This window comes from Corella eumyota, chromosome 2 (assembly GCF_963082875.1).
Source record: "Corella eumyota chromosome 2, kaCorEumy4.1, whole genome shotgun sequence".
NCBI classification, from domain to species: Eukaryota; Metazoa; Chordata; class Ascidiacea; order Phlebobranchia; family Corellidae; genus Corella; species Corella eumyota.
In genome coordinates this window covers 1111912-1132515 of record NC_137491.1, presented here as the reverse complement: position 1 = coordinate 1132515, position 20604 = coordinate 1111912, and the positions used below count along the sequence as shown (strand labels likewise).

General features: G+C 30.2%; 2 protein-coding genes and 1 long non-coding RNA gene across 7 annotated transcripts; 2 read left to right on the top strand and 1 right to left on the bottom strand.

Annotated features, from left to right (window-relative positions):
- The first annotated feature begins 1436 nt into the window (after positions 1–1436).
- Positions 1437–4870, top strand: LOC145744162 (angiopoietin-related protein 2-like). The gene is made up of 6 exons (XM_082562281.1): positions 1437–1510; positions 1690–1814; positions 2195–2291; positions 2379–2475; positions 2534–2607; positions 4623–4870. Exons 2-6 carry the CDS (start codon positions 1767–1769, stop codon positions 4868–4870), a joined length of 564 nt encoding a protein of 187 aa, XP_082418407.1. The 5' UTR covers positions 1437–1510; positions 1690–1766.
- Positions 4871–7642: 2772 nt separating this feature from the next.
- On the top strand, positions 7643–10515 carry LOC145744158 (angiopoietin-related protein 2-like). The gene is made up of 6 exons (XM_082562277.1): positions 7643–7716; positions 7896–8020; positions 8401–8497; positions 8585–8681; positions 8740–8807; positions 10268–10515. Exons 2-6 carry the CDS (start codon positions 7973–7975, stop codon positions 10513–10515), a joined length of 558 nt encoding a protein of 185 aa, XP_082418403.1. The 5' UTR covers positions 7643–7716; positions 7896–7972.
- Positions 10516–14512: 3997 nt separating this feature from the next.
- LOC145742938 (uncharacterized) lies at positions 14513–18706 on the bottom strand. Of its 5 annotated transcripts, none has more exons than XR_014280968.1 (5): positions 17619–18705; positions 17146–17423; positions 16393–16927; positions 16068–16197; positions 14513–15305 (listed from the first exon to the last, which is right to left on the bottom strand). It is a non-coding gene; the product is annotated as an uncharacterized LOC145742938 (long non-coding RNA). The 5 variants fall into 5 exon arrangements; XR_014280971.1 differs by having other exon boundaries at positions 16393–16653; positions 16828–16927; positions 17146–18699; XR_014280969.1 differs by having other exon boundaries at positions 16393–16627; positions 16828–16927; positions 17146–18695.
- Positions 18707–20604: the final 1898 nt, after the last annotated feature.

Below are 20604 nucleotides of genomic sequence, written 5' to 3'. Positions count from 1 at the left end.
ATTAAATTACTTGTGTAAACTGACAAGGTTATAATTTGCAAAAAAAAATAAAAATTTCGTTTACGTATTACTTTTAATATTGGTCTTAACGTTGCGCTAAATTGAAAATATTTTTAATAATTTTAATTAACAATACTTTAATAATTGAAATTTTAAGGTAATTTGTATTTTATATTCTTATATTATTATTGTAAACAAATCTTTATGTTTAGGTTTAAGTTAAGTGGCGCATTTTATTCAAATACCATTTTTAAGACGCAATAAAATGTTAGAAATATAACAGCAAGATATTTCGTTATTTTTAAAACAATTTATTCTTTGTTATTTTACAGACCAATATAATAATGTAACCTTAATGTAACTTTTGTTATTTTATAATGATTTATTATCGATGTCACACGGCCAATTTGAAAACGTTATCTTGATGCAGATCATTAGTTAGCCATTAACCGCTTCGAAGCGAGTTGGAAGATGCTCTCCGTCTGCTGGGGTATTTTTATTAACACTCAAGCGATTAATTTTGTATATAAATTTATCCTCGATGTGTGGAAATCAACTATGACCTTGAGAAACAACCGTTACTATACAATTTATTTTCCCGATAATTTAGCTGCTAATTTAGTGCTGACTAAGCAGAAGTTTACGAAATCGAACTTAAGACCGTGTTTTGACCACTACACCACGCTACCTGTTTAAAAGTAACCGCTTAAACATCATCTAAAAGACCTAAAGGCGACAAATAAAATTTAGTTTTTTTTATAAATTGCTTGAAGCGTTAAAATACCCCAGCAGACGGGGCGCGTCTTCCAACCTGCTTCGAATGGGTTAATGGCTAACTAATCGGGTGCTTAATGTAAGTTTTGTTATTTTTGTTACTTCAACCCAGGTTACTTTTGTCAAGTTTTTATATTGTAAACCTTCTAGTATCATATTAGTAATACCAACCTAAATATATTTAAAGTCAAGTTAGTACTGACAACATATTAATTATAATGTTAATATAGGAAAGTAGCGAGGATCGAACCAGGGACTTCGTGTTGTGATGCCAAGTGCCACTGCGCCACGTGGCCGGTCATTAGTTTGTTAATTAAAAACAAAACAAATAACTACAATAAAACAAAACTCGACCAAACACTAAAAATTTTATTTAATAAACCTTATAAACTTTAAATTGTAGAAAGTTAAATTTTCATGATACGACATAAAGTTTTAAGGAGAATTACCTCTTATTTAAGATACCATTGATTTACTTATATTAGTTGTTGTGTTTTACAGAGAGTTATTAAAATGCATAAATTCTTTGTTAAATTCCTGTGCTTTGTGTTTTTGTTCGCACAAGTTCAAAACACAAGAAAAGTTGTTTTAACTTGTGGAAATAATGACGTCACAATAGCGAGAGGACCGATTGGACCCCCCGGTGCTGATGGTGTTCCGGGAAGCTGTGATGACCACCAAGAATTGCTTCTTAAACTGGAAAAGAAAATCTCTGGGCTTGAATCTCAGCTAAGGGGTATGAAATAATTCAAGTAAATATAAATAGAGTTTATTGCAACAAACTGGCAATATTCGAATAGCTAGGATTAATATTACTCGGATTTAAATCCTAATAAACTGTATTAATATAATTTATAGCTGTGCAACTCCCACATTGTAAGAGTATAACCATAAACAATGTTACTGCTATTTTAGAATTGTCACCGTCGGATTGTAAAGGTTTTACCAACAATGCAGAAAGCGGTGTATACAACGTTATTATAAACCAAAAGATGACTCCAGTTTATTGTGGTCAAACCACAGGCAATAATGGATGGACAGTAAATATTATTAACTTTTATAATTAGTATTGTCATTTAGTTTTTTACCATTGACAAAGTTTTTTTTTTGTATATATCTTTATCCTCGATGTGAGAAGGCCAAATGCCCGACCTAAATATAGAGTAACATCAGTTACTTTGACCCAGTCTCAAGTTGTCTTTGGCAGTTTGGAATTTTATAGATCATAAGTGCACAATAACTTAGCTGCTGATTAAGTGCTGGTTCAGCAGAAGTTCATACCGCTTATATCGCCTTACTTAAGGGCGCTACAGCATGAGATCACTGGGGATCGAACCCAAAACCTGATGTAGTGTAGAAAATGTTCTGACCACTACACCACGATGCCGGTTCGCAAATTAATAAACATTTTGATTTCAAGGTCATTCAAAGACGTTTCGATGGGTCTCAAGAATTTTACTTGGATTGGGAGAACTACGTGAATGGTTTTGGAAACATATCGGGCGAATATTGGCTTGGTAAGTCCTTGAAATCTAATTCTTTAACTTTATTATTTATGTTAAAGTTGTCTGTTGCATATAATATATTAAGACATTTATATACAGGTTTAAATAACCTTTACCAGTTGACAAAATCACGAAATTTTGAATTACGAGTTGATTTAAACTCCTGGAATGACGAAAAAATCTTTGCAAGATACAGGTAAAACCATCAGTTAAATATTAAAGTTTTATTATATAAAAAAAATTTTGTATTTTAGCAACTTCAAAGTTGGAAATCCTGAAAGTTTCTATCGATTGACCGTGGAAGGATATGATCCCAGTAGTACTGCAGGTTTGTAAAATATAATTACGTTACCTTTGATTTGTTCTATTTAATATTTTGTACAAAAAAAAGAATTAATAAATAAAGTTTTTTAAAACAAAGGACCTTTACTCTGGTACTTTGCTATAATTCTACGCTTCACAAAACAAACCTAACTTTTATTATTGTAATATTGTTCGATAACATGTCTCTATTTTAATTGTTGTAATATTTTTTTTTGTATATATCTTTGTCCTTAATGTGGAAAGGTCGAATGCGCGACCTAAACATAGAGTAACAACAGTTATCCCAACCCAGTCTTGAGTTGCCTTTGACAGTTTGGAATACTATAGATTATATTTGCCCAATATTTAAGCTGCTAATTAGATGCTGGCTTAGCAGGAGTTTATACCGTTAATAGCGCCTTGCTTAAGTGCGCTACAACATGATTTCATTGGGGATCAAACTTAGGACCTTGTGTAGTGTAAAAAGTGTTCGGACCACTACACCACACTGCCGATGTAGTTGCAACTCGAAACTAATATTTACCCGCGAAAATTTATTTTTTTATCACATACAGCAGTTTTTTTTATAATACAACACTATTCGTTCTTAAGCGCGGCGTTTACGGATAGCTCACACAAGTATTAACAACACACCCTTACCCCATAAAAACATAAAATACGATAGTGTGGTCAACCGGTTAAAGCGTCGGACCACGAGCCAAAAGGTTTCGGGTTTAAGCCGCACCTATACCACACTATTCGTTCTTAAGCTTGGCGTTTACAGATAGCTTAAACACACCAAAATGTTTTGGGTTCAAGCCGCACCAATGCCAAACTATTCGCTCTTGAGCCCAGCGTTTACAAATAGCTTAAACACACCAAAAGGTTTTGGGTTCAAGCCGCACCAATGCCACACTATTCGTTCTTAAGCGCGGCGTTTACAGATAGCTTAAACACACCAAAATGTTTTGGGTTCAAGCCGCACCAATGCCACACTATTCGTTCTTAAGCTTGGCGTTTACAAATAGCTTAAACACACCAAAAGGTTTTGGGTTCAAGCCACACCAATGCCACACTATTCGTTCTTAAGCGCGGCGTTTACAGATAGCTTAAACACACCAAAATGTTTCGGGTTCAAGCCGCACCAATGCCAAACTATTCGCTCTTGAGTCCAGCGTTTACAGATAGATCAAACACGTCATACCTACACACCCTTTACCGATAAAAATATTAAAAAAAAACTTATTCTCTTAAGAAATATGGAAAAAAGTATCACACGATTTAAAATGGATATAATTAATAAAAGCAGAAGTACAAAGCTACAGAGCCATACTGTTAACATTAATCAGTGTACCTAAGATAAAATTAAAATCTGGTTTGTTTAAAAAAGTTAAATTAAAACTTATGTAACATAGATGTTTTGTTATGCGTCGGTGGCTCCTGACACCTGATAGTCCGTTATATGCCCTAGTAGATTTAATTGATAACCTTATCGGTATTCCTTGCCCTAAACCTGATTGTAGCGTTTACTGTTTTTTTGTGGCGCCTACCAAAAGTAGTTCTGGCTTGGGTGCGGTTAGGTGTAGTTGTATTGTTTTTATACTGTTTTATTACTCTTACGTTTTTATTGCAAGTATTGTTTTAGTAGTTTTTATTGAATATTAAAAGTAAGTTTACACACCTACCGCACGTGTTAATATAAATAACAGAGTTAGCCAACTTGGTTTTTACGGTAGACCGTTAAAGCTGGGTACCTAGGCTTTACTAACTTAGGGAGATCGTCTCGTCCTAATAAACAGTTAAGGGTGAGGGTTTAATACAATTAGAACCTTTATTATATCGCCACCTTAACGTTAAGCTAAATTACGAGACGACCAAACTTTTTTTGTAACACTTAATCCATTTTATGTTCTTTTTTTAAAAATAAAATATTAATAACGAATATAAAAATAATTTTTTTTCACCCCAAATTCTTATAAAAGTTGTTTAGTTTAAAATTTTTATATTTTAGTAAATTGTTTAACTTTTATATTTATAAAGGAGATTCGATGAGTTCGCATAATGGAATGTCGTTTACAACATTTGATCAAGATCATGATAGGTGGAGTCGTGGTAACTGCGCTAACTACCGTCATGGTGCTTGGTGGTATGGCATTTGTGCTCACTCAAACTTAAACGGAGAATATCTTGTTGGGGGAGTTAAAAGTGTTCGTGGCATAACTTGGTATTGGTGGAAAAATAATCGGTATTCGTTTAAAAAAGCTAAAATGATGATTAGACCGTTGTAAAATAATCGTTAATTAATAATTAAAAACGATTTTTTGTAAAACATTAGTTAATTAATAATTAAAAACAATATTTTGTAAAATATTCGTTAATTAATAATTAAAAACGATTTTTTTGTAAAAAATTTATTTTTGTCCGTTACTAATAATAATTAAAAAAGCATAAAATTGTAAAATTATTTAGGATATAAAGTTTTTTAAGTAAATTTATTAATTATCGTAAAATTTGTAAAGCGCCTTTTCGTAGGTTTTTATTAAAAACTAATCATTATTAACATATTTGTAAATAAAGAGCATTAATTAAAATAAAAACCTTATTGTAAAATATTTGTTAAAAAGGTGTGTTTATAATTTAAAATTAATATTAATTAGTAAAATAAAGTTAAGTGAAAATTTTTTTATTTTAAACGATTATTTTATCATTGAGTAATTATTTTAACTTTTTTTTATTAAAATTTGTTAATTAAAATATGTTAATAGAATTCTGATCACATATCAAACGTCAATCAAATTTGTTTACATTTATTGTTAATTTAAATGTGATTATAATGTGTAAATAGTTGTGCTAATTATTATTTTAACATTGCTTTACCATTAAAATAATTCTGTAAATAATCTGTGTTTATATAATAAAAAAAATCAGAAAGTTTAAATATGACGTCACAAACTAGGATATTATGTAACAAAGATTAATTTAAATGGAAACAATAAAATTTAAATAAATTAAAATGTTTAAGTAAATTCTCCTTAAAATTTGTTTAATAAAATAAAACATTAAAATATTTAAATGTTTTAAACTTTATATCTGATTTATATTAAGTAATTTAAGTTAAAATACTTGAACAAAAATTGTAACATTTGCAAATATTAAATTAATCTTTTTAAAGTTTAAAATACTTAATTGGCAAATTAATAAAATGGTCACAATTTTTAATCGAATATATTTGTGTTTTAATATTACGCACATTTATTAAACCTGTTTGCAAACTTATGACGTTATATAATAGAAATAACATGCCCCTAGCTAAACAAAATTAGGCGTCAAAATTTAAGCGAATTTTGCAAATTATAAATATTGTCTAAAATGTTATTTAGGGATATTTATATATTCGCAGTAATGGTTTTATAAAAGCAATTTTATTTTAAGTTTCGAAAGATTTAGACAAATATTTTAAAAATGTCTAATATGCTAACTTTGGTCTATATATAACTTTACTCTTTAGTTAAAATTATAAATATAGTAACGATATTATATATTAAGTAGGTAAAATAGTTAATTAAGTACAGTTATAATACTAACAAGCACAACTACGATCGCCCATAACGACTGCACTGCCAAATTAAATTACTTGTGTAAACTGACAAGGTTATAATTTGCAAAAAAAAATAAAAATTTCGTTTACGTATTACTTTTAATATTGGTCTTAACGTTGCGCTAAATTGAAAATATTTTTAATAATTTTAATTAACAATACTTTAATAATTGAAATTTTAAGGTAATTTGTATTTTATATTCTTATATTATTATTGTAAACAAATCTTTATGTTTAGGTTTAAGTTAAGTGGCGCATTTTATTCAAATACCATTTTTAAGACGCAATAAAATGTTAGAAATATAACAGCAAGATATTTCGTTATTTTTAAAACAATTTATTCTTTGTTATTTTACAGACCAATATAATAATGTAACCTTAATGTAACTTTTGTTATTTTATAATGATTTATTATCGATGTCACACGGCCAATTTGAAAACGTTATCTTGATGCAGATCATTAGTTAGCCATTAACCGCTTCGAAGCGAGTTGGAAGATGCTCTCCGTCTGCTGGGGTATTTTTATTAACACTCAAGCGATTAATTTTGTATATAAATTTATCCTCGATGTGTGGAAATCAACTATGACCTTGAGAAACAACCGTTACTATACAATTTATTTTCCCGATAATTTAGCTGCTAATTTAGTGCTGACTAAGCAGAAGTTTACGAAATCGAACTTAAGACCGTGTTTTGACCACTACACCACGCTACCTGTTTAAAAGTAACCGCTTAAACATCATCTAAAAGACCTAAAGGCGACAAATAAAATTTAGTTTTTTTTATAAATTGCTTGAAGCGTTAAAATACCCCAGCAGACGGGGCGCGTCTTCCAACCTGCTTCGAATGGGTTAATGGCTAACTAATCGGGTGCTTAATGTAAGTTTTGTTATTTTTGTTACTTCAACCCAGGTTACTTTTGTCAAGTTTTTATATTGTAAACCTTCTAGTATCATATTAGTAATACCAACCTAAATATATTTAAAGTCAAGTTAGTACTGACAACATATTAATTATAATGTTAATATAGGAAAGTAGCGAGGATCGAACCAGGGACTTCGTGTTGTGATGCCAAGTGCCACTGCGCCACGTGGCCGGTCATTAGTTTGTTAATTAAAAACAAAACAAATAACTACAATAAAACAAAACTCGACCAAACACTAAAAATTTTATTTAATAAACCTTATAAACTTTAAATTGTAGAAAGTTAAATTTTCATGATACGACATAAAGTTTTAAGGAGAATTACCTCTTATTTAAGATACCATTGATTTACTTATATTAGTTGTTGTGTTTTACAGAGAGTTATTAAAATGCATAAATTCTTTGTTAAATTCCTGTGCTTTGTGTTTTTGTTCGCACAAGTTCAAAACACAAGAAAAGTTGTTTTAACTTGTGGAAATAATGACGTCACAATAGCGAGAGGACCGATTGGACCCCCCGGTGCTGATGGTGTTCCGGGAAGCTGTGATGACCACCAAGAATTGCTTCTTAAACTGGAAAAGAAAATCTCTGGGCTTGAATCTCAGCTAAGGGGTATGAAATAATTCAAGTAAATATAAATAGAGTTTATTGCAACAAACTGGCAATATTCGAATAGCTAGGATTAATATTACTCGGATTTAAATCCTAATAAACTGTATTAATATAATTTATAGCTGTGCAACTCCCACATTGTAAGAGTATAACCATAAACAATGTTACTGCTATTTTAGAATTGTCACCGTCGGATTGTAAAGGTTTTACCAACAATGCAGAAAGCGGTGTATACAACGTTATTATAAACCAAAAGATGACTCCAGTTTATTGTGGTCAAACCACAGGCAATAATGGATGGACAGTAAATATTATTAACTTTTATAATTAGTATTGTCATTTAGTTTTTTACCATTGACAAAGTTTTTTTTTTGTATATATCTTTATCCTCGATGTGAGAAGGCCAAATGCCCGACCTAAATATAGAGTAACATCAGTTACTTTGACCCAGTCTCAAGTTGTCTTTGGCAGTTTGGAATTTTATAGATCATAAGTGCACAATAACTTAGCTGCTGATTAAGTGCTGGTTCAGCAGAAGTTCATACCGCTTATATCGCCTTACTTAAGGGCGCTACAGCATGAGATCACTGGGGATCGAACCCAAAACCTGATGTAGTGTAGAAAATGTTCTGACCACTACACCACGATGCCGGTTCCCAAATTAATAAACATTTTGATTTCAAGGTCATTCAAAGACGTTTCGATGGGTCTCAAGAATTTTACTTGGATTGGGAGAACTACGTGAATGGTTTTGGAAACATATCGGGCGAATATTGGCTTGGTAAGTCCTTGAAATCTAATTCTTTAACTTTATTATTTATGTTAAAGTTGTCTGTTGCATATAATATATTAAGACATTTATATACAGGTTTAAATAACCTTTACCAGTTGACAAAATCACGAAATTTTGAATTACGAGTTGATTTAAACTCCTGGAATGACGAAAAAATCTTTGCAAGATACAGGTTAAGCCATCAGTTAAATATTAAAGTTTTATTTTGTTAAAAAACTTTTATATTTTAGCAACTTTAAAGTTGGAAATCCTGAAAGTTTCTATCGATTGACCGTGGAAGGATATAGCGGTACTGCAGGTTTGTAAAATGTAATTACGTTACCTTTGATTTGTTCTATTTAATATTTTATACAAAAAAAAAGAATTAATAAAGTGTTTTAAAACAAAGGACCTTTACTCTGGTACTTTGCTATAATTCTACGTTTCACAAAACAAACCTAACTTTTATTATTGTAATATTGTTCGATAAAATGTCTTTATTTTAATTAATGTAATATTTTATATATATCTTTATCCTCAATGTGGGAAAGTCGAATGCGCGACCTAAACATAGAGTAACAATAGTTATCCCAACCCAGTCTCGAGTTGCCTGTGGTAGTTTGGGATATTATAAATTATAATTGCCCGGTAATTATGCTGCTGATTAAGTGCTGACTCAGCAGGAGCTCATACCGCACCTTGCTCAAGGACGCAATAGCATGATATCGTTGGGAATCAAACTTAACCTTTGTGTAGTGTAAAAAGTGTTCGAAAATTTTTAAAAAGTTTTTCTTTTTATCACAAACGGCAGTTTTATTTATAATACAACACTATTTGTTCTTAAGCGCGGCGTTTACAGATAGCTCACACAAGTCATAACAACACACCCTTACCACAGAAAAAAAAACGATGGTGTGGCAAACCGGTCAAAGCGTCGGACTACGAGCCGTAAGGTTTTGGGTTCAAGCCGAACCAATGCCACACTATTCGTTCTTGAGCGCGGCGTTTACAAATAGCTTAAACACACCAAAAGGTTTCGGGTTCAAGCCGCACCAATGCCACACTATTCGCTCTTGAGCGCGGCGTTTACAAATAGCTTAAACACACCAAAAGGTTTCGGGTTCAAGCCGCACCAATGCCACATTATTCGTTCTTAAGCGCGGCGTTTACAAATAGCTTAAACACACCAAAAGGTTTCGGGTTCAAGCCGCACCAATGTCACACTATTCGTTCTTGAGCCCAGCGTCTACAGATAGATCAAACACGATAAAAATATTAAAAAAACTTATTCTTTTAAGAAAACATGGAAAAAAGTATCACACGATTTAAAATGGATATAATTAATAAAAGCAGAAGTACAAAGCTACAGAGCCATACTGTTAACATTAATCAGTGTACCTAAGATAAAATTAAAACCGGGTTTTGTTTAAAAAAGTTAACACAACGTATTTAGGATTGACGATTTTGAGTGTCATGTAACTATTCATGGTCACAATACCCATACACTTTTAATAATGACGTCACAATGAGTTGTATAAAACTTTAAACTAATTTTGATAAATAATTGATAAAAAATTTTACCGTTATGACATAAAAAAACAAATTAATTAAAAATAACAGTTTTTATTAAAACTTAACCCCTTTTATGTTCTTTTTTAAAAATAAAATATTAATAACGAATATAAAAATAATTTTTTTTTACGTCAAATTTTTATAAAAGTTTTTTAGTTTAAAACTTTTTATATTTAAGTGAATTGTTTAACTTTTATATTTATGCAGGAGATTCGATGAGTTATCATAATGGGATGCCGTTTACAACATTTGATCAAGATCATGATACGTGGAGGGGTGGTAACTGCGCTAACCACCAGCATGGTGCTTGGTGGTATAACGCTTGTGCTGACTCAAACTTAAACGGAGAATATCTTGTTGGGGGAGTTAAAAGTCATCGTGGCATATATTGGTATCGTTGGAAAAATAATTTGTATTCGTTTAAAAAAGCTAAAATGATGATTAGACCGTTGTAAAACATTTGTTAATTAAAAACGATTTTTTGTAAAATATCACATATCAAACGTCAATCAAATTTGTTTACATTTATTGTTAATTTAAATGTGATTATAATGTGTAAATAGTTGTGCTAATTATTATTTTAACATTGCTTTACCATTAAAATAATTTTGTAAATAATCTGTGTTTATATAATAAAAAAGAATTGGACAGTTTAAATATGACGTCACAATGCTAGGTTATTATGTAACAAGGTTTAGTTTGTTTAGCTACAACTTAAACACATCATCCTATAAAGTGCTTTAAAAAAGGTTATTAAATGAAAAGACGTTTTTATCATCACTAAATCGTAACCAAAATTACACGTTTGACAACCGACTCCTTCGCTTAAAAGAGCTAGATATAACCAAGCAGAGACAACTTAACAAGCTGGTCAACGATTCAACTTTCTTTTAAAGGCAATGACATGGGACGAACTTTAATAACGCAACATTGTATTAACACTGGTGTAGCGGTCTCCGTCGACCCAATCGGAAGGTTTTATTTTTAAGTTAAAGACAGTTAATTGTTTTTTTTAACTAGCTAATTGCTTGTCTGCTGGTTAGGAATTCTTAAATTAACCACGCAGGTGAATTCACTGTATAATTATATTATACGGCAATTTCTTATAAAGTCGAATTCAAATTTCATTAACGGTAAATCCAAAACGTAAAATTCCAAAATCCAAAATACAACTACTTTGTAGAAAGGCATAAGATCACTAATTTGAAAAAGAATAACAAAGAATCGAATTCCATGTCAAAAGCAAACCACAGATTTTAAAAACAAGTTTAAGATTAAAAGACATATCAAAATAGGAGTTAATATAAGGTTTTGATGAAATCAAGAAACGATAACAAAAATAATTCCCACCAAATGTGAAATAGTTAAATTTAATTGTTATTAATGTGAATAAAAGGTTAGCTTATGCACAATAAGCTACATCATCCCAGCTAAAGGAGAGCCCGGGGTAACAAAAATTAAAAAAAAAAATACACACGATATAAGCATAAAGAAAAATACAATCTACTAATTATTTTTTAAAAGTGAAGAAAAAATATACAGTGTCATATTTTTTATTTGATTTTTAACATTTTTATTTAATTTTTTGGTAGTAGAAAACATTACAATAGCAATAACAACACATACAAATACGAGCGACACAATATAATACGAAGTAAAGCTTAAGCGGTAATGGCAAAAAATATAATGTTCCTTACATACTCTCAGATAGTCTTGAGCGAATTACCTGATCCCTAACATGTTTTGCCCCCCTCTCTGACCGCTTACGCCTCTGGTGTGTGCGATTTTGGGTTTCAAGAGAGGTTTTAGGTTTTAAATTTGGGTTTAATTTTTCATTAATCTTGGTTCGAAAAAGGTAAAGAGGGCCTAGAATAAACAGGTGTGATAAAATAGTCAAAAACTGTAAAAAAATGAAACAATAGTAAGAAAACGGAAAAGATTAGTTTGTTGATACGACGGCCTGTCGTCGACATAGTCAGAGCAGTGTTGTCGCGGTAAACAAGTAAGTTTGCTTCGGTAACAATATTAAAAGACACGTCAGATGGGCAATTATTATAAATTGCATTTGTGGACAAATCAGGATTTGTGTTCTTTGTGAAAGGTTCTTCATTAGAACTCTCTTCCTTAGGAGAGGTAAGACTCTTAACCTGACTAGAACTAGAAATTTCATATGTATTGTCATTCGCCAATGACATAATTTCTTCATTAAGATCTTCTGTTATTTGCATCCTCGGTACTTTGTCGGTGCTTCGTAATTCATCTTCGGTCTCTGCCGATATATTATTTATTTCTTCTTTATTTTTCTTTCGCATTCTCGGTACTTTGCCGGTGCTTATTAATGTAACTTCGGCCTTTGCCGGTTTAATAGTTATTTTCTCCTCACTTAACTTTTGCATTCTCGGTACTTTGCCGGTGCTTAAATTTTTCACGTCCCTCTCGGTAAGTTTTTCTTCATCATTAGGAACATGGATCATCTGTATGCATCCAGAATGATCAGAACATGATGGGTTATTTGATATCGAGATGTTGGACAAAGGTAAATCAACGCAATGGGGTGTACAGTCCTGACAGTGTTTGCCCAAGTTTTTAAAAGGTCTTATTTTTCTCGACATACGCGGAATAAAACAGGAATCAGTTACAGGTACGTTTGACAATTCCACACACTCATTTGTAGGTTTGTGACACAGCAGGTTTCTAGCAAAATCAGTAGATAAGTTCAAGTTTATTTACGGGCCAAATCCTATACACAGATCCCGTGTTAATAAGAAAAGAATTGTGTGAGCGATAATCAAATATATAAAACATGTGATAAGTAATACAATTAAAGTGTTATTTGAGAATGTCCACAATTTACTGGGTTAAGTAGAAATAAACTTTATCATCATAAACGTTTCGAAAACTTCGGTAAATAAAAACGATTGTGCGGTGGGTTTCCCGCAGCTACAGAAATTTGCCTCGAGGTTGTCGAGTTTGATCATCAGGCATAGTTCGTAACATAAAAAAAACTGGGAAAAGAATAATTCAAAGTCTCAGAGGTATGGGGTAAACGAAATAAATAGTTAGCAAAAACAGATTTAACAGCATGGGTAGGGTGTAAGTTAGATAAGGTAAAGGTAGATGCCATGGTTGGGTTAAGAACCTGGTCAGCGGTTAAAATAAATTACCCTACGATATCGCGTTGCCCCACCTAACATTTTTAGTGCCATTACAACCTAAGTCAACATCATTACCAGAAAATTAAAATCAACATTATCACGAAAAGATACAACTCTCTTATTAGACTGATTACGTTTAGAAAATAAAGAGGGTAACATAATCGTTAAATACAATATAATTATACACTACAAAAAACACCAAAAATATATACTCATAATATACAAAAATAAAAAGGTTACTTATTGTTCGTTGACGAAGATCTTCTTGTTGGTATGGTCAACACGGGCTTGCTGATATAAGACAATAAATCCAAACAGTATTGCGTCCAACATTTTTGCGATGTTCACAGCGTGAGTCAGGTGCTACAAGTCCTGATTGTTAGAATTCTCACACTTTAATCACAGAGGGCAGTCACCAATTTGTAGCGGTCTCCGTCGACCCAATCGGAAGGTTTTATTTTTAAGATAATGACAGTTAATTGTTTTTCTTAACTAGCTAACTGCTCGTCTGCTGGTTAGGAATTCTTAAATTAACCACGCAGGTGAATTCACTGTATAATTATATTATACGGCAATTTCTTATAAAGTCGAATTCAAATTTCATTAACGGTAAATCAAAAAACGTAAAATTCCAAAATCCAAAATACAACTACTTTGTAGAAAGGCATAAGATAACTCATTTTGAAAAAGAATAACAAAGAATCGAATTCCATGTCAAAAGCAAACCACAGATTTTAAAAACAAGTTTAAGATTAAAAGACATATCAAAATAGGAGTTAATATAAGGTTTTGATGAAATCAAGAAACGATAACAAAAATAATTCCCACCAAATGTGAAATAGTTAAATTTAATTGTTATTAATGTGAATAAAAGGTTAGCTTATGCACAATAAGCTACACTGGTGACCCCCCTTTCAATAAATCTATATCCTTGACCAGCGGTCGGCAACCTTTTTCGCAATGCGGACCGATTTAAAACTGAAATCTTTTGACTAGCTTTTAAAAAACAATTTTTTTGCATTTTCGGGTAAAAGAAATCAATCAATTTAGCTAATAATGATGTTTCAAGGGACGAGAAATATTATCAACAAACGACAAATAAACTTAGCATGTGGCCCCCTTTTTACCTAACCTTTATATAAATATAAGCACATATTAGGAATAAACCAGATGTAATTGCAATACAAGTGATATACCAATGTGCTACTAGTTATCCAAGTTTAACTTATTTTTTAAATCTAAAAAAACACAAATTTTTAGCTATACAAATCGTGTTAAAAGTGCCATTTAAATCTTTATCACAGTGAAACGATATACATACCTATAAAAACTATAACTTTAGGTTATCACTTAATCAATTTATTAAGAGAATATTTGTTCAATTAACCAGCGTTATTATATTATTGCAGAAAAATGTAATTTACATGAAGTATTAATATTTGTGTAACTAATTAAAACACAAACATATAGCACTTTAAATCAGCTGATATATATGGACATAGTGAAAAATGAATGAATTCGAAATTTTAAAATTGCGTTTTTACACTTCACAAAAAATCAATTATAATTACAACTATGGTACAGTAAAAAATGTTACCAGTTTTGATTAAAATCTCACAAAATACCTAATATATTTTGCAAATAAAATCCACCAAATTTTGGAAGGTGATTTAAATATAATTTCAGTACAATCTTTAAATGGATTAAACATAAACCTGTAAAATTAGCTTATAAACATTAAAACTAAAGTAAGAAAATTATATTTTGACACCCAAAACAAAGAGTAATTTCTGCTACCTAAAAGTCTTGTAATATGTTTGTTATTTTTCAATATTACTGTTCAGTATAAAAAATGTAATGTTAGTATTTTATGTGTAATTTAAAAACCTAATTAAAATGCAAATTTAAACTGTAACATCAGTGTATGTAAAACTGTAGCGATCAGTAAAATTTTGAGCTTCCTTGACCACTCTGATATGGTTGACTGTGTTGTTAAAATGGGTTTCTATGATGTCATAATCCTTTCTCTCCTTGATATTAGGAAAATATCTTCTTTTGGAGATCAGTTGATTAAGTAAATCAACTGTTACCTTAATCATAACAGTAAAAAATTAAAAAATTGTTTGACAAAAGTTAGAACGAAATATTTAACTATTTTTGGCTATAACATTTTTTTGATATTAATGAATTTATATCTTTATAAAATGTTAATTACCTACCTATAATGTTGTGTAATTTTATAGCAAACTGTCTAAAATGTAGAACACAACTTACTACATACAGTATATCATTTTTTTCCAACATTGATCGCACCATGGTATAGTGGTCAGAACACTCTTCTATCATACACAAGGTCCTAGGTTCGATCCCCAATGATCTGATGTTGTAGCGCCCTTGGGTAAGGAGATATAAACGATACAAACTTCTGCTGAGCTAGCATTTAATCAGCAGCTTAATCATTTGGCAATTATAATCTATAATATTCCAAACTGCCACAGCCAACTCAAGACTGGGTCGGGGTAACAAATGTTACTCTATGTTTAGATCACGCTTTTGTCTTTCCCACATCAAAGATAAAGATATATACAAAAAAAAATTATTTTAACATAAGGTCCTAGGTTCGATTCCAACTTCCTAAAGTAAGGGATTATAAACAATCAAAACTCCTGCTTTGCCAAAACTAATTATCAGATTATTTAACAAGCAATTATATTCCAAAATATCCTAAACAACAAGAGTCCACTCGAAATTGAGTCAGAGTAACAAATGTTACTTTTTGTTTAAGCTGTAAAGTCGACCTTCCCACATAGAGGATAAACAAATACAAGGAAAGACTGTTTGAAACAACTTACCGATTTGCAACCTTGTTTGAAGAAGTAAATTGTTGAGTATTTTAACAAAAGACTGCAACTAAACAGCTGACTCCATGCATTGCAGACTTCATAGCTTTTTCAAACATTCAATAACTCTATGGTCCTTCATCTAAATAATATATTAAGCAATTATTATTTATGTTAAATTTAAACCAAGGCTAGATAAAATGGGGATTTATTTATTAAATTATTCTTTAATTTTAGGTAAGTTTTCTAATTTAAAGTTAGAAATTTAATATTTATTATAGTTAAAACTTAATAGTCGAACATTTTACTCTTGTTGAGGATAAACAAAATAAATTACCTCTCCATCGCTCTCTTGTGTTCGTCCTGACCAGAACAAATGTGAAACATGTGTCACGGCTCGTGACTGATCAGGTTTTTTAGCGAATGTGCCGTGGCATGAGCACACTGGGCACGCAAAGAGGCCTGGTTTTTCTCACTAAAACAGTTGCAACGCTCAACTGCGCTGACAAGAAGGGTCACTGCTGCAAGTTAAACTCAAATATCGGGAACTTCCTCTTCACATATAGGGAAGCCTTAAACCAAAAGTTGAAAATAAAATCTATATATAAAGGAACTCGATGAATATATATATATATTTATTTACAAATATGTCCAATATATACGCCTACAAAACAAAAGTAAATTTTGTAATCTATATATATTGAAATTTGGTGGATGATATGTCCATTTTATCGGCCTACATTAATAAATACAAATATCATCGATGTCTAACTTTGATAAAATGACGATCTTGCAAAAAAATAGAATATCATCTAAGCTGATATTTTTACAGTTTTCTGTTGTAAGGTCATCTCGTGTTAAGTGTTCTTTGACTAAATGTAAAATGCATTGATTATTATATTTTACTCAAAGCATTAGTAACTGGTAGTAAGTGGGTTAAAAAATAAGAACGAAGAGTGGTAAGAAAAAGTGTATAAAAATAAACGTCCGATAATCCACCCAAAAAGTTGGTCTACTGATAAAGCACAAAATATTATTAAAAAAAGCATTATTTTCAAAAAAGTTTTAGAATTTGATTGATTACCCTTACTTTGATTTATTTCCGTGTCTTGGTAATTCCATCTTTAAATTTCAACAAACATTGATCATGAAATTGTCGAAAAGCAGCAACCACAGTTCCCTCTTTCTGATTGGTTAAATATTGTTTAAAATTGTTTTGGAAGTAAACCCATTGAACCTTGGCGAATTGGGGGGTTCAAATCAGAGTTTAAAATATTGATATAATTCAGGTTTTGTTTTAGATTATTCATTTTAAACAAACTAAATATAGTTTAAAGGCCTCGTTTACATGAAACCTATAGCAGAAATCTAAAACAATGAAAAAATTGTTCTTTAACAAGTAAGAGGGTTAATTAAACTAAAAACTTCAAGAAAAAAAATAAAATTGTTAGTTAGTGTTATCTTGTACTCTTTATCATTTATTATTATGGATAAATTAATTAAACTTAAAAATTATTTTATGTTAAACTTATTTTATTATTAAAAATAAAAACATGATCTGACCTTGTTTCTATGTCAATATACAGATATAATATCTTAGTTGAAATACAATAAAAAAATTGCTGACATATTCGTAAAAAAATCTATTCATTCTGCATTTATATCAATTTTATTATTTTTTAAACACTAAAAACAACTGTCTGACTGTCAGACTGTCTATAATTAAAATGCAACTTAATTAAAAATTCGTTTTACAGTTACAGTATAAGTTAGTTATTGTTGCAATAGTCTAATAGTTCAGTTTAAAAATTGTCCAAAATTAGATTACATTTACTTAAAATATTTTTTAAAAATATTTTTAAGATGACGTATTAAAAGTTAAGTTATTCGGGAATTAAATGTTTTCTTTTTGCCTTATAAGAAGAAATTTCCCCTATTTTGAAATTTTTAAAACAAATTTAATATCGTAAATATTTTTATACTCATTAAATATTAATTTTATTGTTTTTTATGACGTCATATTACCTTTATCCGCCAATTCCGCCTTTTCCGCTTCTTTCCTTATCCGCATTTCTTTCAATTTCGCTTTCCGCTTCTTTTTTTCTTTGCTTTTGTTGCCCCCCATTTTGAAATAATACAAAAATTAATTAAAAAATCTAATTAACAGACATTATAACAAATATAATTTTAGACTACGTTTAAAGCTTAGGTTTAAGTTACATATTTTGGTCTGCAATTGGTGCTAGCGTCGTCCGCCAAGTTTATAAAATGCGAAAGGGGGGAATTTTTTTGCGAAAAGAGGGAAATTTTTTTGCGAAAAAGGCGGCATTTTTTTGTGGAAAGGGCGGAAAAAACCTTACCCTAATCTTTTCTTGTTTTTAGCACCACCCTTATTTTAGTACCACCCGTTTTAACCGACAGACGGACGACGCTAATAATGCTTTAAACTTTTTCCTTTTTCAATGTCTTTTAATTGAACAAATATTCATTTTTTTATTTTAAGATAAGTAATTAATTCTGGATTTAAATTTTCCTATTGCGCAACTGATGGCCCTAATCTTAGTAATAACGAAGTAATTTTGCTTAAAATGAATATAACCTTTCGTTCTTGACATCCAGTCAATATTATTAGTTAACGCTAAGTTTTTATTTTATTAAAAATACTTTGCTGACCGAGCTCCACAGTTGCTACTGTAAACTAAATATTTAACTTTTAAAGAACCAAAATGTTTAGGAATTAGGTAATTGAAGTCCTGTTTCTTTGTGACGTAACAATTAAAAACAATATCATATTGCGATGTCGCGTTTTAAAAACAATGGCAATAATTTGGGAAACAATTTAGTTAAGCTAAAGTCTCTATTTAACCAATCGTGTTCTGGTAACCTTATAACTTTTTAAAAAAATTGATATTTTAAAAAAAATAATATTAACGAAAGTTGTACAAGTTTAAAATAATATTGACCTCGTGATATTACACCAACCTAGTCCCAAGTTGTACAAGTTTAAAATAATATTGACCTCGTGATATTACCCCAACCTAGTCCCAAGTTGTACAAGTTTAGAATTTTTTTGACCTCGTGATATTACACCAACCCAGTCTCAAGTTGTACAAGTTTAGAATTTTATTGACCTCGTGATATTACCCAAACCCTGTCCCAAGTTGTACAAGTTTAAGGTGTTATTGACCTCAAAATATTACCCCAACCCAGTCTCAAGTTGTACAAGTTTAAGATAATATTGACCTCGTGATATTACACCAACCCAGTCTCAAGTTGTACAAGTTTAGAATTTTTTTGACCTCATGATATTACCCAAACCCTGTCCCAAGTTGTACAAGTTTAAGGTGTTATTGACCTCAAAATATTACCCCCAACCCAGTCCCAAGTTGTACAAGTTTAAGATATTATTGATCTTAAAATATTACCCGTAACCCAGTCTCAATTTGTACAAGTTAAAAATATTCGTAAATTACTAATTAAAAATAAAAAATTAACAATTTAAATTATAAACTTACCTTTTTTTAATTCTTAAAATGAGTGTTTTTTAAATCCTGTAAATTGGAATAAAAAATTTTGGTTTTGAAAAAAAACTCGCGCATAAAAATTTGTTGTTTTTAACCCTTTATAGACGGAATTTGTTTACTTTTGATAGACAAATTTGTTAAAGGGTTTACAACATTTCAGTAAAAATGTCAAACGTTTGACTGTGACGTCACAATACTAAACTATTGTGTAACATTACGTAGTTTATTTAGCAACAATGCAACGCAAATCCAACAAAAGTTAACAATTTACAGCAAATTTATTTTTAAAATTAATTTTAGAAAAGTTTAAAATGTTGTGTAATGTCATTATTAAATATATTAAGTAAACTAAATTAAAATACTTGAACATAAAATTGCAACATTTTCAAATATTAAATTATTTTTTATTTGAAAGCTTAAAATACTTAATTGGCAAATTAATAAAATAGTCACAATTTTTAATCGAATAAACTTGCATTTTAATATTACGCACATTTTGAACCTGTTTACAAACTTAAACTTAAGACATTATATAATAGAAATTACGTGCCCCAAGCTAAACAAAATTAAGCGTCAAAATTTAAGCAAATTTTGCAAATTATAAATATTGTTTAAAATGTTATTTAGGCATATTTATATATTCGCAGTAATGGTTTTATAAAAGCAATTTCATTTTAAGTTTCGAAAGATTTAGATAAATATTTTAAAAATGTCTAATATGCTAACTTTGGTCTATATATAACTTTATTCTTTAGTTAAAAATATAAATATAGTAACGATATTATATATTTATAGTAACGATATTATATATTTAAAATAGTTAATTAAGTACAGTTATAATACTAACAAGCACAACTACGATCGCCAATAACGACTACACTGCCAAATTAAATTACTTGTGTAAACTAGCAAGGTTATAATTTGCAAAAAAAATAAAAATTTTGTTTACGTTTTGTTAGAACTAAAAGTTACTTAAAACATTAAACTAACAATAACCATTCTTATCGCCCTAATGACGTCATAAT